The 26,360-nt window shown below is 39.9% G+C and overlaps 1 protein-coding gene across 4 annotated transcripts in view; it reads right to left on the bottom strand.

Moving 5' to 3' along the window:
* LOC106060865 (protein O-mannosyl-transferase TMTC3-like) overlaps window positions 1–26,360 on the bottom strand; it is a 162,037-nt gene that overhangs the window by 32,480 nt on the left and 103,197 nt on the right. For all 4 annotated transcript variants that reach the window (XM_056033756.1, XM_056033754.1, XM_056033753.1 and 1 more), the window contains exons 17-20: window positions 23,634–23,707; window positions 17,937–18,057; window positions 17,697–17,801; window positions 3,939–4,022 (exon numbers count right to left, since the gene is read on the bottom strand). In XM_056033756.1, coding sequence (XP_055889731.1) covers window positions 3,939–4,022; window positions 17,697–17,801; window positions 17,937–18,057; window positions 23,634–23,707 — 384 coding nt within the window. The remainder of the gene's footprint in view (window positions 1–3,938; window positions 4,023–17,696; window positions 17,802–17,936; window positions 18,058–23,633; window positions 23,708–26,360) is intronic.

Here is a 26,360-nt window from a genome sequence, read left to right as displayed (position 1 = left end):
TATTTTAATGTTAAACAGGGTGACTGAAAGAATGCTGCCCTAGGGTACACCTGGTCATAATTGTCAGAAGCGGAGTCGCCCACTCGAACCTGAAATTTCCGGTCTTTTAGGAATTCTCTTACAAAGCACGGAAGGTGTCCCTTAAGCCCCATAAGCGCCAGGTCACGTAGAATGCCATGTTTCCAGGTTGTATAGTAGGCTTCTTCTATGTCGAAAAAAACTGCTACTAGATGTTCTCGTCTAAGTAATGCATTTCTAATGTAAGCATCCAGCCTTACCAGATGGTCAGCTGTTCGCCCCTGCCGGAATCCGCATTGGTAGTTTACTTTATTTCTCTCAACGTACCAAACCAGCCTACTGTTTATCATCCTTTCCATGGTTTTGCAGATGCAGCTTGTTAGTGCTATTGGTCGACAGTTAGCTGGGTCAGGCCCATCTCTTCCCTATTTGGGTATCGGTATAACTGTGGTTTTCCTCCAGCTGTTTGGGAAAGCGCCTGTTTGCCACATACAGTTATAGATTTTTAGCAGGGCCGCCAGTAAGGGTTCGGGAAGATGCTTGAGAAACTGATAATGGATTTTATCTTCTCCTGGCGCTGTGTCATGTGATTTGTCCAACGAGTCCTTCAGTTCCTCAAGCGAGAACGGTTTGTTATAATCTTCATTGTTCTCAGATCTGAAATCAATGGGGTGTCTTTCCTCTCTGGTTTTGACTTTTTGGAACTCTGGCGTGTAGTGTGCAGTGGATGATTTATCTGCTATTGAGGATGCAAGGCAGTCAGCTATATCTCTGGGGGACGTAACATATCGTCCTTGGTTTTTCAAATGCCCTATTGCATTTGATTCTTCCCCTTTGATCCGCCTTACTGCCTTCCAAACCGCTCTAGCAGAAGTTCTGGCATCCAGACTGTCGACAAAATTTCTCCAGGAATTCGTTTCGGCTGACCGTATGGTTTGTCTAGCCTTTGCTCTAGCTATCTTCAATAGCTTTAGGTTTTCCTGGGTAGGATTCTTTATAAATGCAGCCTATCGTTTTTTCCTATCGCCAATAGCACTTTTGCAAGCTGTATCAAACCATGGTTTGCTAGGCCGTTTTGGATTGCGGAGGTTAGGGAAACAACTTTCTGAGCAATATCAATTAGCTTGCTAGCAAAGATATCAGCTGGGTTCTGTTCATCAAGAATATTTTCTATGATATCCTCGGAGCATTTTTTTTTGGAATTGTTCCCAATCCGCCTTATTCAGTTTCCACCGCTGAGGTCGTCCCAATGAGGGGAGATTGTTAGTAATGATAATTGGGAAGTGATCACTTCCCCGTAGATCATTGCTTACTGACCATTTAAAGTCGTCCAGAATTGCATGGACGCATACGGTGAGGTCAATGCATGTGAGTGATCCAGTTCCTGGGTGCAAGTAGGTCGTTGATGCATCAAGTATGCATAAATCATGTTGGAGGAAAATATCCTCCAGCATACGACCTCTTGTGTCAGTATTGTTGGATCCCCACATAGTGTTATGGGCATTGAAATCCCAAAGGATTATATAAGGCCGAGTGTTTCAATAGGTCCTCCATGTCTGTTGGGTTTAATGGAGCGCCTGGTGGTAGATACATGCTGCAGCAAGTGATAATCTTGTGTAGGGTTATCCTAGCTGCTACGGCCTGCCTGTAGTGTGGTCTGTAGTTCTACCCTCTCATGGAGGACGCTGTGCTTCACAAGGATACAAACTTCACCTGAAGCACTCTCTGAATCCTCAATATTCTTACTGTAAGCACTGTAGCTTCGGAAGTTGAAGATATCTTTCAGAAATGTTTCCTATAAGCAGACAGCTACAGGAGTATCAGAGTCCATCAGTAGCTGCATTTCCTCATAATTGGACTTGAGGCCTCTACAGTTCAATTCTGGAGTCCATGGCTTATTCTAATTACCTACTTGGAGCTATTAGGCCTTGGGAGGCCCCGGAGGGGTTTCCCTTTATTCCAGTGACCTTTGTATTTTTATTCTTGGGTTTGGATGGAGAGGAGGACAACCCTCTTTTGGGGGAAGTCTTTCTCTCTGGTTACAGCGGAGGTTATTTCCTCCTCCCTTACCTCGGGCATCCTCTCCGCTTTGATTAGAGGTTGGGTTGTCTAGCTGGGTTCTCTGAGGAGAACCTTTGTCAGACATAATGTCTCCGGGTTCTCCCAGAGTGTTGGTTTTGACATGCTGCTCAGTCTCCATGCTCTCATCAGCGAGAACAGAGAACCCGTTCTTTAGCATGACAACAGGGCTTTCTTGTCTCTTCGGAGGTGTTTTCTTCTGAGTTGGAGGAGGAGGAGGGGGTGGTGGGGTCAACGTGTCCGTCTGTGTGGCTATGGATCTTCCTGTCTTAGCCGCAGCCTGGGCGTAGGTCTTTGTAAAGCCGAGTTGGCCCTTAGGTAGGGCCGATACAGCAGATTTCACCTGGCTGAAGGTAAATCCATTTCTTGCATTGTACTCCTGCACGGCAACCTCCTGTTTCCACACAGAGCAGTCCTTGGAGTAGGCTGAGTGGCCAGCGTGGCAGCTTGGGCATTTGAACTGGGCTGTGCAGCCCTTGTCCTCATGACCCTTTCCAGCACATCTGGCACACACAGTGTTCCTCTTGCATACTGCCGTGTCCATAACCCTGGCACTTGAAGCACCTCATGGGGTTAGATATGTAGGGCCTCACTGGAACTCGTAGGTATCCAGCCTTTACATACTCTGGCGGTGTCCTAGTTCCGAATGTGAGGATAATAGTGGCGGTTTTGGCCTGGTAATGCGCCGGGCATGGGTTACTCCTTCAATGCCCTCCACTATTTCCTTCTCGGAACATTCCAGTAGGTCTCTCTAGAGCTGATAACACCTCTGCTGGTGTTCAAACTCTTGTGTGGCATGACTTCCACTTGGAGATCACAGATTCTTCTGCATCGTAAAAGCCCATTATAGTGTTCGTAAAAGCCCATTATAGTGTATCTTACTGTCAACTTCTACAAGAAGTTCCATTGACTTGTGTAACTTAGATACACTCTTGGGCTCTCCCACTATCTACCGCGTAGATAAGAAAATGGCTCATTTTTGTCAGGCTTTTCCCCTCCTCTGTGCACCTGACCACCAAAAGTTATGGCCAGGTAGCACAGCTTTTTGTGGTCTCCTCCTTTTTTGCCTCAATACGACGTCTCTTGCCCAGAAATAGGTCTGAGGCAAGTATTTTTTGGGGTGTTTTCTTATCCATATATATATTCTTATTAGTTCGGCACCTGTGCTCCCGAACCGCCATCTAGTCCAACAAGGGGACGGGCCATTCGGATTTCCAGAATGAGCCCACCAGGGCTACAAAGGTGCTATACTCAGCTGCTGCATCGGGCATGTGTCCGATACAGCAGATCCCTGATTGACCCTCCAGCCACCGCCCTCCAGCATAGATCGAAGACCTATGCTGGTAGCTCGGCATGACCATCCGGTTGACCCAGAGCGGGCCATCTGGGCCTCAAGTCTAGGGGAACTTGGAGCCAAAGTATTGTGTTGTGGTGGTTTATCCCCAGATATAAACTTACTCAAACACCAGGATCTCTTTATCCCCCCCCCCCCTTTTACCCGTCGCAGTCCACGGCAAACGGACAGGTCTAGGACGTAGTGAGATTTTAAAGATAAGAAGACAGAGTGATGATCAGTGAAGGCAGACTGAGAAAAAGACACAATGATAGAAAAGAAGTAGGGCACTTTTAACTCCAAAAGTGCTGAGGTAAGAGGAGCGCAGTTTAACGTTATGCCTCGGGGCGCACAAGAAACAATACTAGTGAAGATACAATGTTGGCACAATTACTATAACACTAGCATTGTATATAGGCCTACTGATACTGGTAACATTAAAATGTATAGACAAAATCTGCATTAACAGTATAGTAAATTAACATTGACAGTGTTAATGATTTAGTACCTTCTCAGCAGCATCCAAATCTTTTAATGTGTTGACATTAATATCTCCCATCAAAATTAGACCTTTGTCATGGTCAGGATATTGCTGAAATGTAAACAAGTATAAGCTAGTATTATGGGGTCACTAGGATTGGTGTTACAAGTGCAATCAGATTATATTTCCCCCCCCCCCCCCCTTGACAAAAAAAAAACAACTCCCGTCTGTTTTTTCTTTTGTTGAACCATAATAACATACATTGAGCTTATTTTCTACGTTAGGTGGCATCACTAGGGTCAACGTCAGCCGCTGCGGTTAGCTCAAAAGCAGAGTTTTGAGTTTTTGGCACATCGGCACAATAAAGACCATGTCGTGCCCGTAATCCATCAAGGATTACTCTCCCTTCATATTACCAGAGTTTAATTCCATACAGTTAAATCATAAAACAGTAAGGTCTATTCACAGATAAAATAGTAATAATAGTAAAAAAAATAATAATTTAGTAAAATTCTTTTGAAAATATTATATGTTCACAATTTCACAAATCAAATCTTCGTAGACAACCCCACCTCCAGGACAAAGCCTAGTACCTTCGCAGGGTCAACACTATCGAACAGTGTTTTTAAGTTGTGCGCTCTAAAAAATTTCCCCTAATATCCTGGTATCTGGGTCAATCAATGAGGATATGTTCCACAGTGAGGCGAGAGTCACAGTACTCACAAAGTGGGGGCTCCTCTCTTTTCAGCACAAAGGAGTGAGTGATGTAGGTGTGGCATATCCTAAGTTTGGACATGGTCGTGCTACCATGCCTTGTAAGACCCTTAGATGTTGGCCGCCACCTGACATCCGCCACAACCTGATTTCATTTCATTTTTATTTTAGGCACATAGACACAATTTAGGCCATGTCGTGCCTGCAGTCCCTTAAGGACTACTCTCTCTCTAAACAACAAGGGCCAGATTCTATACAGTCATATCATTAAAACCAAGGTCTATTCACAGTTAAAATAGTAAAGGTAATAAAAATTTTATTATTTGGTAAAAATCTAATGTAAATAGTACATGTTCACAAATTTATAAATCAGATCTTCGTAGATAGCCCCTCTTCCCGGAAAAAAAATAATTTAGTAAAAATCTTTTGAAAATATTATATGTTCACAATTTCACAAATCAAATCTTTGTAGACAACCCCACCTCCCAGTACTTTCCCAGGGTCGACATTATCAAATAGTAATTTTAAATTAGTGGCTCTAAAATATTTCTCCCTGGTTCCTGGTATCTGGGGCAATCAACGAGGATATGTTCCACGGTGAGGCGAGAGTCACAGTACTCACAAAGTGGGGGCTAGTCTCTCTTCAGCACAAAAGAGTGCGTGATGTAGGTGTGGCCAATCCTAAGTCTGGACATGGTCGTGCTAACACGCCTGGTCAGACCCTTAAATGAGGGCCGCCACCTGACATCCGCCACAATCTGGTTGAGTTTATTGTGAGTCTCAGCCTCCCGTCGGTTCTGCCACTCTCGATAGGTGGCAGAGGCAATACTTTGTCTCAGGTCCGAGCAGGGAATTTTGGTTCCTGACACCGCATGATTTAGGGCTCTCTTTGCTTCTCTGGCTTTGTTTCCCTCAATGCCAACATGGGAGGGGACCCAGATGAAGGGGTCATCCCTACGGTCGGCTGTTATTTGGTCCAACAGCTTCAGGCTCTTATGTACCAGTGGGATGTCAGTCTTCATCCGCCCCAAAGCTTGCAATACAGATTTGGAGTCCGAGCATATGATAAATTTTCTCCTTTTTGATGCCAATCCCAAGTTTGGACATGGTCGTGCTACCATGCCATGTCAGACCCTTAGAAGTAGGCCACCACCTGACATCCGCCACAACCTGTATGAGTTTGTTGTGGGTCTCAGCCTCCCACCGATCCTGCCACTCTAGATAGGTGGCAGAGCAAATACTTTGTCTCAGGTCCGCACAGGGAATTTGGGTTCGTGACACCGCGTGATTTAGGGCTCTCTTTGCTTCTGTCTGCGGCTTCGTTTCCCTCAATGCCAACATGGGAGGAGACCCAGATGAAGTTGACATTCCTATGGTCGACTGTTATTTGGTCCAACAGCTTTAGGCTCTTACGTACCAATGGAATGTCAGTCTTCATCCGCCCCAAAGCCTGCAATGCAGATTTGGAGTCGGAGCAGATTATACATTTTTTCCTTTCTGATGCCATAGGTGCAAGCGATATTGCATGTAATTCGGCCGTAAAGATGGAGCATCCATCGGGAAACCTACAGGAAATTGTTTTGTTCCAAAAGGAGCAGGCAAACGCGACCTTTCTATCCATTTTGGATCCGTCAGTGTAAATGATGCCACAATCTCCGTAGCTCTCCTGCAGTTCCCTAAAGTAACTTGTAGTATGCTTGGGTCTGTGTTTTCTTTTTTGAAATTAAGGAGGGATAAATTTAATTTGGGTTTATTCATCAACCAAGGAGGGTTCTGTGGGATTTCTATTTTAGAGATTTGGTCGATGGGTGGGGTTAAATTTTGGATGGGTTCTCTCATTTGAAGGCCCAACGGCTGTATGACGTTAGGCCTTCGACTGTATAATTCTACATCTATAGGGTTAAATATGGAGTCGAAAGCAGGGTTCGTGGGGTTGAATTTTAGCTTGCATTGCAAGCTTTTTCATTCTTATGTCCATGGGGAGTTCTCCAGCCTCCACATGGAGACTTGGGAAAGGTGATGTACGAAACGCATCGAGACAGAGACGCAGGGCAGCATTTTGTATGGGTTCCAGTATTTTTAGATAAGATTTCCATGCTTCTCCATATATTATGGATCCATAATCCAACTTGGATCGGATTAAACTTCGAAATAGCAGCAGCAAGGTATCCCTATCAGCTTCACAGTCCGTATGGCTTAGTACTCTAAGTATGTTTAATGGGGTAGAAAATTAAATTTGGAATCTAGGGTGAGGCCTAAAAATTTAGTAGTATTCACGACAGGGATCTTCTTTTTGTGTAGAAATAGTTCAGGGTCTGGGTGGATACCTCTTAAATTACAAAAATGCATGCTGTTTTGGAGTCCGAAAATTTAAAACCATTATCGTTTGCCCAATTTTGAATTTTATTTAAACATAACTGTACTTTTCTTTCTTAAGTATTCATGTTTTTCCCATGTGTAAAAATGACAAAGTCATCAACATACAGCGAGCACTCTATGCCATGGGACAGAGCCTTTATAATACTGTTTATTTTTATGTTGAACAGGGTTACTGAGAAAATGCTGCCCTGGTATACACCCTTTTCCTGGTCATAAGTGTCAGAAGAAGAGTTGCCCACTCGAACCTGAAATTTCCGGTCTTTTAAGAATTCCCCCACAAAGCAGAGAAGGTGCCCCTTATGCCCCATAGGCTCCAGGTCACGTAGAATACCATGTTTCCAGGTTGTATCGTAGGCCTTTTCTTTGTCGAAAAATACAGCTACTAGATGTTCTCGTCTTAGCAATGCATTTCTGATGAAGGCTTCCAGCCTTACCAGGTGGTCAGTTGTTGTCCACCCCTGCCGAAATCCGCACGGGTAGTTGGAGATTATCTTGTTTCTCTCAAGGTACCAGACCAGCCTATTGTTTATCATTCTTTTAATGGTTTTGCAAATGCAGCTTGTAAGTGCTATTTGGCGATATTTAGCTGGGTAAGAACCATCTCTTCCCGGTTTGGGTATCGGTATAACTGTGGCTTTCCTCCAGCTAATTGGGAAAGCGCCTGTTTGCCACACACAGTTATAAATTTTTAGCAGTGTCGCCAATGAGGGTTCGGGAACTAATAATGGATTTCATCTTCTCCTGGTGCTGTGTCATGTGATTTGTCCAGCGAGTCTTTCAGTTCCTCAAGCGAGAACAGTTTGTTATAATCTTCATTGTTCTCAGATCTGAAATCAATGGGGTGTCTTTCCTCCTTGACTTTAAATTTTTGGAACTCTGGCGTGTAGTGTGCAGTGTATGATTGATCTGCTATTGAGATTGCAAGGCAGTCAGCTATTTCTCTGGGGGACGTAACATTTCGTCCTTGGTTTTTCAAATGCCCTACTGCATTTGATTCTTTCCCTTTGATTCGCCTTACTGCCTTCCAAACCGCTCTAGCAGAAGTTTTGGCATCCAGACTGCCGAAAAAATTCCTACAGGAATTCCTTTTGGCTGACCGTATGGTTTGTCTAGTCTTTGCTCTAGCTATCCTGAATAGCTTTAGATTTTCCTGGGAAGGATTCTTTATAATTGCAAGTCATTTTTTCCCATCGCCAATAGCACTTTTGCAAGCTGTATCAAACCATGGTTTGCTAGGCCGTTTTCGATTTTCGGAGGTTAGGGGTACACCTTTCCTGTTTATACTAAGTAGCTTGCTAGCAAAGGTATCAGCTGGGTTCTGTTCATCATGGATTTTTTCTGTGATATCCTCGGAGCATCTTTTTTGGAATTGTTCCCAATCGGCCTTATTCAGTTTCCACCGCTGAGGTCCCAATGAGGGGAGATTGTTAGTAATGATGATTGGGAAGTGATCACTTCCCCGTAGATCATTGCTAACTGACCATTTAAAGTCGTCCAGAAGTCCGGGGACGCATACGGTGAGGTCAATGCATGAGAGAGATCCAGTTCCTGTGTGCACGTAGGTCGGTGATGCATCATTAAGTAAGCATAAATCATGTTGGAGGAAGATATCCTCAAGCATACGACCTCTTGTGTCGGTATTGTTGGATCCCCACATGGTGTTATGGGCATTGAAAACCCCAAGGATTATATAAGGCCGAGGGAGTTATTTCAATAGGTCCTCCATGTCTGTTGGGTTTAATGGAGCGCCTGGTGGTAGATACAGGCTGCAGCAAGTGATAATCTTGTGTAGGGTTATCCTAGCTGCTACGGCCTGTAGTGTGGTCTGTAGTTCTACCCTCTCATGGGGGACGCTGTCTTTCACAAGGATACAGACTTCACCTGATGCTCTCTCTGCATCCTCAACATTTCTGATGTAAGCACTGAAGCTTCGGAAACTGATGATATCTTTCAGAAATGTTTCCTATAAGCAGACAGCTACAGGAGTATCATAGTCCATCAGTAGCTGCATTTCTTCATAATCGGCCTTATGGCCTCTACAATTCCACTGTACATTCTGAAATCCATGGGGTGTCAGACATGATGTCTCCGGGTTCTTCCGAAGTGTTGGTTTTTACATGCTGCTCAGTCTCCATGCTCTCATCAGCGAGTACAGAGAATCTGTTCTTTAGCATGACAACAAGACTTTGTTGTCTTTTCGGAGGTGTGTTCTTTGGCGGTGTTTTCTTCTGAATTGGAGGAGGAGGAGGGGGTGGTGGGGTCAACGTGTATGTCTGTGTGGCTATGGATCTTCCTATCTTAGCCACAGCCTGGGCGTAGGTCTTTGTCAAGCCGAATTAGCATATATATAGGGCCAATACAGTCGATTTCGCCTGGCTGAAGGTACATCAATTTCTGTCCTTGTACTCCTCCTCGGAAACCTCCTGTTTCCACACTGGGCAGTCCTTGGATTAGGCTGAGTGGCCAGATTGACAGTTCGGGCATTTGAACTGGGCTGTGCAACTTTGTCCTCATGACCCTCTCCAGCACATCTGGAACACACAGTGTTCCTCTTGCAGACTGCAGCACATTGTCCATAACCCTGGCACTTGAAGCACCTCATAAGGTTAAGTATGTAGGGCCTCACTGGAACTCGTAGGTATCCTGCCTTCACATACTCTGGCGGTGTTTTAGTTCCGAAATTGAGGATTATAGTGGCGGTTTTTATCTCCTCACCATCCCTCACCATGCGCCGGGCATGGATGAATCTTTCAATGCCCTCCACTATTTCCTTCTCGAAACTTTCCAGCAGGTCTCTAGAGCTGATTGCACCTCTGCTGGTGTTCAGACTTTTGTGTGACATGACTTCCACATGGAGATCACAGATTCTTCTACGTCGAAGAAGCCCATCAGAGTGTATCTTAATATCAACTTCTGTTCTGATGATTTGTGCAGCTTAGATACACTCTTAGGCTCTCCCACTACTGACCAGCTTCTTGCGCCTCTATTCGACGTCTCTTGCCAAGACACAAATCTGGGCAAGTAGTTTTTTTTTTTTTTTTTTGGGGGGGGGGGGGTTGGTCCATGGGCATTAGTAGTAATTCGGCCCCTGTGCTCCCACCCGCCATCGAGTCCAACGAGGGGACGGGTCATTCGGATGTCTAGAATGAGCCCGCCAGGGCTACACAGGCGCTATACTCAGTCAGCTGCTGCATCGGACATACAGCAGCTCCCTCCAGTGGTCTTCGACCTTTGCTGGTAGCTCAACATGACCAGCCTTTTGACCCAGAGCGGGTCATCTGTGCTTGAGGTCTAAGGGAACTTGGAGCCAAAGTATTGTGTTGCGGCAGTTTATCCTCGGATAGACACCTACTCAAAGACCAGGATCTCTTTATCCCCCCTTACCCGTCGCAGTCCATGGCAAACGGAGTGGTGTAAGACATAGGGAGATTTTAAAGATAAGGAGACAGAGTGATGAGTAATGAAAGCAGACTGAAAAAGAGGAGGCAGACACAATGGCAGTAAAGAAGTAGGGTACTTTTGAGCTAAAAAAGTGCTAAGGAAAGAGGAGCGCAGTTTAACGTCATGTCTTGGGACGCCTCAACGATATCGAGTCCTACCATAAGGATGACAAATGTGAAAACGATTGCCACCATGATTTCAACGATTATAACAGATCTGAAAAGAAAGAGAGTAGAAGAAAGAGAACAAATCTGCTTTGTGACTGAAGCTATTGCTGTACCTGTTATGAGTACCACAACGACCGTATCAGATCAAGACAACTTTGGGCCTGCGTCAGAGCCTGTCACCTTAGACCTTAAAGACCTCTGTCCAGCGTCCATAAAGAGACTTCAATGCTTGATAACTGCTACCAGGGGTTAAACAAGAACTGTACATGCAGTTCTTCACGAAGGGGATGCAAATGTCAAAAAAAAAACACATACAGGGTCTGAAACCATTGGACATCGATACTTGTGTTTTCATCAGCATTGCAAAGATGCTTCATGGGCATACCTTAGTGACACGGCTGACAATGACAATATGTTTGCAACCATGGCTACGTGTGGGTCTACAAGTCTGTCATGGGACGTTCAACGAGAAGGTCTGCTGAAGCGGAGTCCCGGACCAACTGCTCTGATGACAACTACAGGGATCGTCACTACCTCTAAACGTGTCAGAAGGCGAGCGCCTACGACAACGATCAAGAAAAGTCACCGTAACAATCACGAAATCGTCTCAAGAACAGACTGGCCAACTGGAGGAAGAGAAAGCGGCAACCGCAGAGAACACTACAGATGGCTTCGTGGTGAACATGCTCCCTGCAGGATGTGGCCCCCACAGACCTGCACTGACCAACAACCACTACCCTGTAGGGCACCTGAATCTGTTCGGGACGAACAGAGCTGAGATGGGGGCAATGTTGTAACTCCACTCCAGCGCCACACTGATGGTGCGCATGAGAGCACCATTCAAGACAAGTAGTATAAGACATGTTTATACTAGGAGGAAGGACTGTTGTAGATCCGGCTGTAGTATGGCAGTTTGAACAGTCTGGGGCTAAGTGCTGTCCTGTGTGATACTAGTGAACTGTTTGGAAGATCTGGAGCGACACTGGGAAGTGTGTCGGTGGTCTGTCCTAGTACTAAGTAGGACTCTTAGAACTTAAGACATTACTCCCTGTGACTTGATAGCGAAAGTCCAAGTCTAACTATTTGTTGATAGCTTATAATATATACATCGTTTCTTAATATCTCCTACCTTTCGTTGAGTGCTTGTCGTAGATTTATAACAATATATATATATATTGAGAAAGGAGGAGCGTTTGGCGTGGGGCTAGCGACCCCACCCTGTAAAACCACAATGGCTACAGAAACAGCAAACTTGACACATAAAAAAAAATTATACATGCGGCGAGGGCGGCCAACCCCCGAAGACGGTGTTGGATCAAACCCAACTGGACGTCCAATGCCCGATACATGGCAAGTCCTTCAACGCAAAGAAACCGACTCTTATAGGCACATGGAATGTAAGTATCCTAACCCAATGCGGTAAACTGGCCCAACTTTTAAGAGAGTTTGACTCTTACCGGCTGGACATCCTTGGGATCTGCAAGATGCGGTGGACATCAGGTGGACAAATAATCAATGATGGCAAGACCATAATATATTCAGGACACGATAAAGAACACATTAGTGGTGTAGGAATCATCATGTCTAAAATAGCAGCTTCAGCACTAATTGCCTGGAAGCCAGTCAGCGACCGCATCATTACAGCTCAACTCCAAACAAACCAAATCGAAATCACTACCATCCAAGTATATTCCCCTACAGATGATGCAATAGATACCATCAAAGAAAATTTCTATAATCAACTTCAAACCACACTTGAAGAAACACCCACTCATGACCTAATTCTACTGATGGGAGATTTCAACGCCAAAATCAATCCCAACCGAACTGGCTTTGAATACGTAATGGGACCATATGGCTCTGCAGAAAACATCAGTAATAATGGCGAGCGCTTGATTTCTCTCTGGGCATCCAACAGCCTTTCAATTGGAAACACATATTTTAAGCACAAACAAATACACACAAAAACATGCCGATCACCAAATGGAGAGACCTTCAACGAGTTAGATTACATTTGCAGCTCCAAACGATGGGGCTCATCTCTATTAGACGTGCGGACCCGCAGAGGAGCGGATATTAGCTCAGACCACTACCTTGGCAGTGGCAAATGTAAGCTCCGACTGAAACGCCAACCAAAACGAGCCACATGAACCCGCCCATTTAATGTAGACAAGCTTAAAGACTGCAATCTTGCAGCACAGTTCCAATTGAAACTAAAGAACCGCTTTGAGGCTCTTGCAGATATACTGACCCTGAAGAGTAGGCCAATTTCAGAGATACCACTATTGAGTGCGCGGAAGAAGTTATCGGAAGGAGGCGAGGTTCATACAAGGAACAGTGGATACAAGACAGAACATGGAAATTGATCGATGAGAGGCCAAACCTAGACGAGATCAGAAAAATGAAACACAGGATCGCAGCCTAGAGGAAGAAGTCTATAGGGAAGCAGATCTAAAAGTAAAGAGAAGCTGTCGGCGAGATCAACGGGACTGGATTGAACAGTTGGGTCAAGAGGCACAAGCTGTTGCATGCAGAAATGACACAAAAACTCTCCATCGTATTGTCCGAGATCTCATTAGAGCAAAGAGTGGAGATGGAGCACCGATAAAAAACAAGCAAGGCAAAACTTTGCTAACGAAAGAAGAACTGGATGCAAGATGGGTAGAGCACTTTAAAGAGACCCTTAACCAACCGTCGCCAGACCTGACTTAAACATTCAAGGACCCCTCTCCGAACAATGATCTCAAGGTCAAGATAGACCCAATAACTGCAGAGGAGGTTTCCATGGCCATTGCAGTGCTAAATAATAACAAAGCACCAGGTGTCAGCAGAAATGCTAAAAAATGGGGGACAATGCATTGTTAACAGAATGACTGATCTCTTAAACTCTGTTGGCGAACTTCAAAAGTCCCTGAGGACTGGCAAATAGGAGTCATTGTTAAGCTTCCAAAAAAGGGCAACTTGGCAGACTGCAACAACTGGAGGAGCATTACTCTCCTCTCTGTCCCGGGCAAAGTTTTCAGCACTGTTTTGTTGAGACGGCTTTAACAGTCTGTAGATGAAAGGCTCGGAGAAGAACAAGCAGGCTTCCGAAGAGGCAGATCATGTGCAGAGCAGATCTTCGTTCTACGAAATATCATAGAACAAAGTCTTGAGTACCAACAACGTAACTATAATATAAAGCAAAAAGTAAGGCGTATGTATGTACGTACTAATAGAAATCAAAACTGTTTGACAAATCTTCATAAAACTTGGCATAAATGTTCCTTGGGTACAAACTGGAAGTTGCCCACTCTTAGAAAGTATTACTATTTCATGGCTCGAGGTCATATAGCCATGTTTACATGAGACAAGACCGAAAGGATCTAGATTTATCTAGATTATTTTAAGAACTACACTTTGCAAAGATAGTTTTTTACTTAGACACATGAAAATACAGTCCATTGATTTCATTTTCATTATTTAATAAAATTAATTTCGAAAGCATTTTTACATAAATTCGGTTCTTATATCTGCAAATTTAGACAGCTAGATGTACATTATATCCCATTCATCGCATGCTTCTTTCATTAGACAAGACCGAAAGGTTACGCATACGCAGAGCTTAAAATATCTCTAGATCTAAATCTAATTATCTTTTTATCTTATATAATACAGACGTTACTTCAAAAAAGAAGATGATTACGTCCTACGCGTCATGCATTTAGTCATGCATATTAACCAATGACTTAAATTCTGCCAAGTCACTGGTTTTCCTGGCTAGCTCAGGCAACCCATTCCATGCTCTAATAGCACTAGGGAAGAAGGAGTATTTGTACAAGTTTGTCCTAGCATATGGGACGAGGAATGTGCCTTTATCTTTGTCTTTCAAAGTATTTTATTAAGTTTTGTTTTTGTATTTGAAGATTATGGTTCAGTGTTTTATGTATTATTGCTACTTTACTTTTGAGCCTTCTGTCCTGAAGGCTTTCTAAATTTAGTGATTTTACTAAAGGTGTTACTCTACTCAAAAGTGAATATTCGTTTGTTATGAATCTCACTGCTCTATTTTGTGTCTGTTCCAGTTTCTTAATGTTTTCTTGAGTTGAGGGGTCCCAAACGGAGGAACCATATTCTATTATTGGCCTAACCAAGGTTAAATAACATTTTAGTTTTTATGTTCTTATTTGATTTTAGAAATTTCTTTTAATAAATCCTAATGCTTTGTTTGATTTTTTTTTAGTTTCATCAATATGTGGATTCCATGACAGTTTTTCATTTATTATAACACCTAGGTATTTTGCGTTTTTAGTCTGTGTTACTGGTTTGCCATGAATAAGATAAGTGGAATTAATTTGTTTTAGTTTTTTTGTTACTCTTAACAACTGACATTTTTCTGGGTGGAAAGACATGCTCCAATTTGATTCCCATTTCTGTAATTCATCTAATTCGCTTTGTAAAATATCTGTGTCTTGTGTTGTTTTTATTGTTCTATATATTATGCAATCGTCTGCAAATAATCTGACTTTTGTTCCTGAAGTAATGCAATTTGGTAAATCATTTATGTAAATCAAAAATAGTAGTGGACCCAAGACTGTTCCTTGAGGTACACCTGAGTTTACTGTTATCGGTGTTGATTTAGAGCAATTTATTATTACAGTTTGTTCTCTCCCTATCAGAAAATCTTTAATCCACTGATGCAGTGGACAATGCCGAAATATTTTAATTTTTTAAGCAAACTATGGTGGTGAACTTTGTCAAAAGCCTTAGAAAAATCTAGTAACATCTATTTGTTCACTATTATCTAAACCTTTTGAAAAATCATCAATTAGTCCTATTAGTTGTGTTTCACATGATCTATATTTCCTAAAGGCATGTTGGTATGGTGTGAGGACATTATGTTTGTTTAAGTGGTTTATGATGTTGCTACATATTATGTGTTCTAGGATTTTACATGTGATGCTGGTAAGTGATACTGGTCTGTAGTTTCCTGGGTCAGATTTTTCTCCTTTTTTAAATAGGGGGGTGACATTAGCTTCTTTCGAGTCCTTTGGTATTCTGCCCTGGTTAAGTGAAGCCTGAAAGAGTGTTTTGAACACTGGGGCTAGCTCATTGCTTAGTTCTTTGAGTAATCTAGCTGGAATACCATCAGGTCCAGATGCTTTATTTGGTTTGGTGTTGGCTAATAGTTTTTGAATTCCATTTTCTTGTACTACTATATCTTCTATGTTGTTTACTTGGTTCAAATTCAGTAATATGTCTTTGTCTCCTGGGGCTGAGAATGCTGATGCAAAGTATTTGTTTAGGATGTTAGCTTTAGTTTCATTATCATTATGTATTATGTTATGTTCATCTTTTAATGGCGATATGCCTGTTGTTTCCATTTTCTTAGACTTAATGTATGACCATAGGTTTTTGTTGTTATCTTTAGATATTACATTGTTTATGTATTCACTCTGCAGCTGTCTGCTTACTTTTTGGATTAAGTGTTTAATTTTTATATAATTTTTGTAAACTCTTTCTGCATTAGTTTCTTTAAATTTTCTATATAGGTTTTCCTTCTGTTTACAAAGCTTCTTTAGTCTATTATTAAACCAGCATTTATTTATTTTGTTTGATGGGTATTTAGTCTGTATATGATTTTCTATAATGCTTTTAAGATGGTTTTTAATGAAATTCCAGAGGTCATCGACTGGTTGGTTAATGTCTTTTTCTAATAAGAATGTTTGTTGAAAGTTTAATGCAGCTTGGTGTAGTTGTGTTAGGTTACATTTATTCCAGAGTAAGATTTTTCTTTTGGGTTTTGTATTGGCTACTGCTTTTATCTGACTGTGTATTTTTATGATCTCATGGTCTGATAGACCAAGGATAATATCATAATCAACTACTAATCCAGGTCTGTTGGTTAAGAAGAGATCTAATGTGTTGTTTAATCTAGTTGGCTTTTTAATGATTTGATCTAAACTTAGGTTGTGTAAAGTTTCTATGAAAAGCTCATTTATGTCCTTAAGGTTTTGTTGTTTATCTATGGTTAGTGTTTTCCAATTTATATCAGGTAGGTTGAAATCACCCATAATCCAAAAAACTGCATTTTTATTTGTCTCTTTAAGTGTAGTAATCTGATTACATAGTTCCTGCATGTATTCTAAACTAGAATTTGGTGGTCTGTAAATGCTGCCTATTATTAGGGATGTTGAGGTGGTATTAATTTTACAAAATGTTGATTCTATATTTTTTGAGTTAGGTAAGGTAATTTCTTCTGCTATAAGAGCTAATTTACAACGACAATTAAATCAGATCAAATGGTTTATTAAATTTAAAATATGGACCTAGACTAGATCTAATTCTAATTCTAGATCAATATATTTACGTGTATAACTAACTATATAGAATATTACTATTAGTTATTATTAGTAGTATTAGTAGATGATTAGTAGATCTAAAGTCTAAAGCCTTAATTAAAGTCTAAGTCTAACACTAGACTGACAAGATCTAAAATCTAAGGATATAATAAAAAATATAGACCTCATCTAAATAATATTAAATTTAAATTAAATTATAAGGATTGGTGAGACAAAATAGTCCTAAGCTAAGAGTTGTTAATTTGAATTAATTAGTGGAAAAAATGCTGAATTGAGTAAAATATATAATTTAAAGATATTAGTTTATTAGTTAAATAGCTTTTTTAATGAATTTGGTTTGATTTTAATACAACAAAACGAAAAATTTAACTCATCTCTGATAACAGTAAACAGTAATTCAAGCCTAAGACAACTATATATAAGGTCTGCAGGCCGTGGGTAATATCCGGCTAGTAGTCAATAAAACAACACAAAATACTAAAAGAACAAAGAGAATGAGAAATAGGAAATCAAATTGGAGCATGTCTTTCCACCCAGAGAATTGCATATTATTAAGAGTAACAAAAACAAAAATAATAAAATGACATTCAACCAAATAAAAGTTCAACATGTTTGAATGATTTTTCTACAATTTCATTACCATTTTTACCTTCTATAAAAGTATTCATATGAGTCACTTCTTTTTTCCATAAAAAATGTCCATACAATTTTGATTTTTATAATATAAAAGCAAGAAACTTTACCTCAAGAAGTTGATTTAAAATAGGGATAGCATCATAAGGTCTATTCAAATTGTTGACTAACATTAAGGCTAAATTGAACAAGGCACTGCGAAATGTTGGATCAAGCTGAAAAAAAAAAATTGTTGGTATACTATTATTTTCTTTACACTAAAAATATTATTGCTTGAGTAAAATAAAAATGGTAAAAAAAACACAACATTACTTAAGTGAAATAAAACCAGTTACACTTAAAGAAATTACTTCAATAGCTTTTTTAAAATTTTGCTCAGCAATTTCAAATTTATATTCATCCATCGCCAGCATGGCATAATTGAAGTAAACTTTTGGATCCTCCCCTTTCTGTACTTTTAACCTCTCCAACCTGAAAGTAAGCAAAAACAAAACCTTTTTTTTTGTATTTACTTTTCAAAAGATTGCTTATCTTTTAATATTAACAAACCTTTTCTTATGGAAGCTACCATCTTCTACTAAGTGAGTTCCCAGGTGGCGGAAAGGGAAAAACCCTTAGATATAAGGGTTTGCTGTGAATATCAAATAAACAACCTCGGACCAACTGGTTTGTAGTCTTGGAGGATGAGGTGGGGTATCCCAGGATATTCTCTTAAAACATCTAAAAAAGTGAGTATAGGGCGCTTTAACTCTAAACCCGGGTAGATAAAACTCGTTAACTAGGGATATTATTTATCTAGGAGAGACAACTCCGAAATAAAACTGCTGCCTTGCAGATGATCTTGGCTGATCAAAGGCTATGGGAGCAAACCCAGAAAGAAAAAGCAGGCTGAAGCAGGATTCAATTGGCCTCTTGACGCATATCACATCGACAAGCAACCTCATCTATGTTGGAGTTCAGGAATGATTCTTATAGATGTGGCGTCTTGCCTGTGGAAACCCGCCGCAAAGGTAGGGCCCAGGCTCTCCGCCTCGAAGGAGCACACACACAAGCGAGTTAGTGGTTCTCTGCTTTTGGAGCCAGGAGCAGTGATTAGAAAGTAAAAATTACTGGCCAACACTCCAAGACAAAAAAAAAAACAACTAAAAATCATTCAATGGAATGCAGAGAGCATCTAAAAGAAAAAATAAGCTTTAAAAATATTTCTTCATGAAAATAAAACAGATGTAGCCTGCATCAAAGAAACCTACCTGAACTCCTGAATAGCCACCTACGCTTCTTCATTATAGGCTACACGGTACCTGTATCAGACAAGAGAGAGAAAAAAGACCTAAAGGAAGAAACCTTTCCATTATAAAAAATGCTATTCCTGCCACAGATATAACACTGCCAACCCAGCTGAATAAGAAATAATGGGCACTAGGCTGATTCTTCCAGAGGAAAACCTAAATATCTTCAATTGCTTTTGCCCCCAGACAAGGAACTTAACCTGGAATGCATAAAGATCAACCATGAGAATGTCTGGTTATAGGGGATATGAACAGTTACTCTCCGGGGTGGGGCTACCCAGATCTCAATGCCAAGGGAGAAGAAATAGAAGAATGGCAAGCAGAAAATAGTCTTATTTTGTTAAATAAGCCTGATGATAAACCAACCTCCTTTTCAAGAGTCTGGTTAACATCCTCCACTCCAGATCTAGCCTCTGTAACTAATAATATCTCCTAAAACTTCAAGAGAGATTTAGCTGACCAGCTAGCCACAAGTGACCACAGGCCCATACTCATCTGTATCGATGCCACCTACAAAACATAAAACTCTACTATCCTCAGATGGAACTACAAAAAGCCAACTGGAATCTTTTCTCAAAACTAACAAACCAATACACTGCATCAATAAACTGTAAATCAAACCAGATTAACAAATCATACTCAGCTTTCGTCAAAAGAATCCTTTAAGAAGCTAAGGAGTCTATTCCTAGAGGAGCAAGAAAAGATTATATTTCAAACTGGTCTAATAACATACAATAACTCCACAACGCCACAGTTGAAGCCAAAAAATACAGTAGAAAATAACCCTAGTTTAGAAAATAATATTAAACTAAAAGAAGCTAATGCAGTTTTTAGGAAAAACTACCTCTCTGCAACGAGGACAAGTTGGCATGAAAAAACAACTAAATGTAGACAGAGATGGCCACAAGCTGTGGCACATTGCGGAATGCCTAAATCAAGAAGAAAAATGATCAACCATAGTTATAGAAATTGACAACCAACCCCTGAAATGCCAAGAAGCTGTAAATGAATTTAGAAAATATTTTCAATGTGTAGGTCATATGCAAATCAATGAAAGCAGAATTAAAGATGTCCACGCAGAAATTCAGGATAAAAATCAAGTTAACAAAACAGCATACTCTCAAGGAGTCACAACAAATCTAAAAATGAAACAAGCAGATGAAGTTCTAAAGGACCTCAAACCAAAACAAGCCCCAGGCCACGACACAATCTCTAACGACATGCTACTCCACTTAGGTCCTCAACCTACAAATCTTAAATGGTAGCTGGAAATAAGGTAGAATCCCAAACATCTGGAAGAAAGCCATCATGATTCGCACACTAAAGCAGGGCAAACAAAGAAACAAACTAGAGAGCTACCTCCAAATATGCCTCACCAACTGTACATGCAAACTTATGGAAAGAATTGTAAATAACAGTCTCACTTGGATCCTTGAGTTCAACAATCTACTTACAGAAGCCCAAGCTGGCTTTAGAAAAGGCAGATCTACAGAGAACCAAATCGCCTTCATCACAGAAAATTGAAGATGGATTTCAAGGAAAGAAGCCAACAATGATTGTCTGGGTTGACTTGGAAAAAGCATTCGATAAAGTCTGGGAGCAAGTTCAAGTTAATAGACCATCACATATCCCACACAATGTACAAATGGATAAAAGAATATCTGAACAATCGAAAAGCTTTGGTCTGCATGCAAGGACACACTGTGGGCATAAAAAAAATGGCGTTCCCCAAGGAGGATTTCTGTCTCCAACACTGTTCCTAATATACATTAATGATCTAAACCAAAACCTACAAAGAAAATCAAAAGCATGTATGCAGATGACCTCGCCTTAATCAGCACAGATATGTAGGAACATCAAAATTTTAGCTACAGGAAGCTCTCGACAAACTCAGTCAGTGTTCCAAAGACTGTGGCATGACCATAACACCAAAAAGACAACATACACCATCTTTTCACTATCAACAAAACGGCAAACAATAAAATTAACACTAGATAAGGAAGCTCTAGAAAAAAAATGACAGTCCCACATATCTTGAGTTACATATGACATGAGACTAACTTGGAAAAAACAAATAGAAAAAATACAGAGTAAAGATATCAAAAGATTGTGCCTTATGAAAGAATTAGCCGGCAGCGACTAGGGAGCAACATTCTAAAAAAGAAATACACCAGTTACATCAGAACCACTCTAGAATGCTGTGCTGCAGCTTGGGGCTCAGCAGTCAAAATCAACTTGCAGAAAATAGACAACACCCATTATGTTACAGAGCTATGGGGGAAATCGCTGCCCTCGTTTCTTTAGATGGAAGAAGAGGAAAAAAATGTCCCAATGCACCAAAAATAGAATCCTTATGAATGGGTCAGAGTTTACACTGATGGATCCTCTCAAAAATCCAACACAAATGGAGGCGCTGGCATACTAATTGAATGAAAAAGTCAATTGCAACTGACAATCTCTCAGACAGCCATAGAACAGAAAAGCAAGCACTTGAACTAGCAGCTACTACTCTAATAAACTACCCTTGTACACTAAACAGCCAAATTGTCTTACTGACCGATACTAAAACAGTCCTTCAAAGCCTGAAAAACTGTGATACTTCATATATAAAGCAACTCAGGACAGCTCTTGTAAACCTTAACATCAACAGCGAGGAAACTGTTCTTCAATGGGTTCCACCACACATTGAATTAGAAGGCAATGAAAAAGCAGACATACTGGCCAGAGATGGAAGAACGAACAAATAAATGACCAACACATAATTTTTCAACTCAGAACTAGACACAACAGAATGAGACAACATATATTCCGGAAGCTAAAAATCAGGACTAGCAAAACCTGCCTTGTGGAGCATCACCAGAGAATATTGACCATGTCCTTCAAAGCTGCACACTATATCAAGAGGCCCAAACAAGACTCTGGCCCCAAAACCTCCTATAGAAGAAAAACTATATGGAGAACTGTCACATCTGGAAACCACTGCGCGGTTCATCTCAGATATAGATCTACTGATCTGAACCCTCCGACATGTAAAATGAGAACGAGGAAGAACAACAAACCTTTTTAACTATTATAACTCTGCCCCTGCAAAAGAACTTATGGTGGGCACCAGTGCACGGTTTAACATGGGGATAGAATGTAATATTTAGATGAGCTAATAGAGACAGTTGAAGTGCTCTTTGGGACTGTATGGACAAGAGAAGAAGTAGAAGGGTCATTCCTGCGATTGTAAGAAATTCTAGGTGGTTTGGGAAGGCTACCAATTCTTGTGACAACTGGTGAGGATAGCTAGAGACAAGGACTGTGACTTTGAAGTAGTGAATTGAATTCAGTAGGCAAGATCTCTATGTTTGTGATATCCTCATATCACTTGTAATTAAACAACCATAATCTTTTACATGGAGTTCCCTGCCTTGCCTAAGTTCAGAACATGGCAACAATAGATAATAAAAAAAATACACCTAAGGGGAAAAACTCCAGTTTCAGAACAATATATCTCAATAACGTAGACGTTATTTTCTCTAAATAATGTAGATGTTATTTCCTTTTTATATCAAACTTGATCTAAGAATGGGTGTGGGACAAATAAAGTGCACAATTATCAAAGGGGATAAAACCCCAGATATATAGCCATATCCCTTAATACCAGTACTAAAGAATTAATTTCCCTTTTCAGAATTAAACAAAATTACCAATAATTAATTAATTTGTTTACTTTTTTATTGATTCATTTATTGTTTGCCAATGAGTAATTGTGCAAAGTTTCAACTTGATCCGAGAATAGGTGTGAACGTGTGGGAGAAATAATATGTTCAAACTTTTTACCAGACAGACAGAGTGAATTAATATATGATTTCTAAAAATATCAATACTAGTTTAAGAAAATGAAAAATAAAAGATTTTTTAAATCCAAAATTGTGTTATGTATAATATAAAGTATGTAGCCTATGTATGTCCCCAATAGAAATCAAAATCGTTTGACCAATCTTGATAAAACTTGGCATAAATGTTCATTGGATACTAACTGGAAAAGTAACATATGTAAAGTAGCTCAAAAATAAATTTAAGACACTCAAAAAAAAAAAAGTGCGTCCAACTCTATAAAAGTAATACTTTTTCATGGATCTAGATCAAATAGCCATGTTTACTTGAGACAAGAACCAAATGTCATGCATGCACAAAACTGAAAATCTCTCGAAGCATAGATCTAGATCTAATTCTAGGATAAAGCCTAGATCTAGAAGTAATCCTAAGATGATAGATCTGCTCTTCGAAAAGATAATTTTTTACGTTTACACATGAACATATGAAATATAGTCCATTCATTTCATTAATAAAATTAACCTTCAAATGTGTGTTTCAAAAGCATTTTTACATAAATTCATTCTGTCTTGGTGTACATTAAATAATCATTCATGCTATCACGCGCTTCTTACATTAGACACTACCGAAAGGTCACCCATGCGCAGAACATAACATATTTACATTCATGCATCTGCTTTATTTATAACATTATTATTTTGTTTGTTTCTAATGCACTATATCAGAGACTATATCAGTGATACGCAAATTAAGGCCTGCGGGCAATTTATGTCCAGGTTGGTCTTCCAAGCAGAATTAAATAAAAAAAAATTTTGTAAAATATCAAAATCTAATTTAAAGAGATAAAACTTTTTTTTTTTTAGGATTGACAAAAAAAAAATAGTTTGTCTTTACATGCTAGAGAGCATATATTTAATAAAATAAATATGTTAGTACCTTTTAAAAGCCAAATTTCTTTCTTTGGGATCTCCTCCTTCTTGCATCAGTATAGCAGAATTATACAAAGATTGCTAAGACATAAATTTATAGGAAAAAATTAAATAATTGAATACTGGTTTACTGATCTGCCCTGTATTATTTAGGTTTACCAAGTGATTTGCATTTTATTGTCACAAGTCAATCTAGAAAGGCACAAGGGAGATGATGTGCTTCATTTTGTTTACAGTGAAATATTAAAGTCATCCACTTCTAGAAAATAGAGAATCTTCTAGAAAGCCATAAAATAGCTCAGAAACTTCCAAGTGACACTTAGAAATTACCAGAATGATTTGGAAGATGAAGATACATTTAGGGTTTGTTGACTAGTTTATTACTTTGGACTGATAAATCTAATTTTAGTAAAACTATTGATTGAATAATGTAATTCAGAGATACAAATGTACTTATAAATTTATTTAATTAAAGCATTGAACTTTCAATTCAAGGAGTGTGTTTCTGTTTTTTTTAGGGATTTGTATTACATTTAAGTGGTAACAAAGAATCTGTAAGTCCAGTCATCAAATGTGAGATCTACATATTACCAAGGTTACATTCCAAGACACTAAACTCCAAACTTAGTACATGTATTATGAGAGGGGGGGCTGCATAATTCTTTCTTTTTATCAATCAGTCATTAGTTATTATAAATATAAGGCCTATATGCAAGTATATTACATTAGTTATTAAGAGCGAAGTGATCGAGAAGGAATTTTTATTTTAAGTCAGTTATATCCTCTGAAAGTGAACCATTTTGTTTATAAAATCAAATATGTAAGCTATTTTTTCCATAAAAATACACCATTTAGTATTAATAGTAAAAAACAGGGAAAGCTGTATTAAGAAAATGTAGATATTTATTTTATACTAGCCGACCCGCAGCGTAGCATAGGCCGCTATTTAGTGATGGATGAATACTTCCTGAAAGACACAGTTGTCCTAATGGGGTAGGTTCGGGCAAAAGAGTGTGTGCGCATGCCTGGAGAGCAAGGAAGGCGCAGGTGTGGGCAAGAGGAGGCAGAAGGAGGGTTAGAGAGTCAGCATGCCTGCATGGTGTCCCGCATGGTTGGGTGACGTAGAGACTTGTTCTCTCCCCCCCCCTCTTTTTTTTCTGAGTCGTGCTCTCTGTTGCCGCGAAATTTATGTGGGGTAACTCTAGTCCAACTTGCTGAAATAAAAGAGTTATCTTTCCATGACTTTTTCATCAAGGGTTAGAGAGTGGGTGTGCGTGCGTGGTGTCCTGCATGGTTAGGCAATGTAGAGAATTATATACAGATAATAAGGATGGTTTTCGAGTCCAAAGATTAATGAGGAATGCAGTATGCAGCCCCAGATGCGAAGGGCAGATATAAACATTTTCTGATGGTTGTTGGTTTAGATTTTCTTTTCTCTGTCTATGTCAAACCTTGGCAGTGGATTTTTCTTTTGGCCTCAAATGTGTATTCCACAGCATTTGTAAGGGAAATCCAGCTGTCTCGTTCCAAAGCTGCATGCAGCCAGGTACTCTCTTCATCAGTTAAAGCAAGTTGCTGCCTAACCTGGTCTTTTAAGCATTTCTGTGGAGCACCTTTGTTATGTTGACCACCTTTCAGCTCACCAAAAAGGACTGCTTTTTGCATACATTTGTCTCCCATGCGGGATACATGCCCTGCCCAGCGTAACTATCAAAATTATGAAAAGTCCCTCTATACTGTCCATACCGGCATTCACAAGGACCTTGCTGTTTATAGTGTGGTCTTGCCACCTTATGTCCATGATGGAGTGCAAACATGTTTGGTGAAAGCATTCTTCTTCTTCTTGTAGCCAGCTTTTGCTGCAGGGCTTAAGTTATTTTGCAGACTGTGCCAGGCAAAATTAGTGTACTGTTCTTTCAATTGTTCAGTATTGCCGTACAGATTGTTGTTATGTTGGGCTGTAGTGGTAGTAGGGTCTGCCAAAGTTGGATTAGACTGCCAACCATGTCTGTAACAGACAGACAAAATTAAGGCAGAAAGAAACACAGAGATAAATAGACAGACAGACATATATTAGAGAGATTTGATTCAATTAAATTAGATTCGATTGGACAGTCAGACAGACAGTTAGAGACATATTTCTATTATTTTTAGTCTCTTTCATGTAATGCAGACTGATTATATAGCCCACAGTTATTTCTTCTGATAGAAGGGTATTCAAAATTCAATAGTTGTACTATAAATTATTCATTACTTTGTGATAAAGCATTTTATTCCTGCAATAGCTGGGTCATATCTAATTTGAATAACGGTGATTGTATTGTCTAATAGGCTTGTAAGATATCAGACTTAAGGCCCCTTCTGTTTCGAAAGACAATGGATGCGCACAGAGGAATTATTGGTGATGTTTTTTTCTCCTTGAAATGGATCATAATTTTCTGTGACTAAACAAACTAATTCTGGAGCAGCAAACATTGCCACAGTTTGCACATGAGAAAGCATTTGTTTTAGGGCTATTGGATAGGACGAATTTCTTCCTCTTGTCTAAGGCTTTTGCTCTCAATGAATATCAGTCATACCAGCATGAAAAGTCAGTTCCAATGCTATACAATCTTGGGCAATTTGCTCCCACAAATACTTTAATTGATGCCTGTAGTCAGAGATGAATTTAAGGGAGGGTAGTCTGGGCCTCCACAAAAGAGATATTTCTTTAAATAACAATTTTGACGGATTA

The sequence above is a fragment of the Biomphalaria glabrata genome, chromosome 6 (genome assembly GCF_947242115.1).
Source record: "Biomphalaria glabrata chromosome 6, xgBioGlab47.1, whole genome shotgun sequence".
Taxonomy (NCBI): domain Eukaryota; kingdom Metazoa; phylum Mollusca; class Gastropoda; family Planorbidae; genus Biomphalaria; species Biomphalaria glabrata.
The sequence above is the reverse complement of the archived record's forward strand: the minus strand, read 5'-3'. Positions and strand labels throughout refer to the sequence as shown.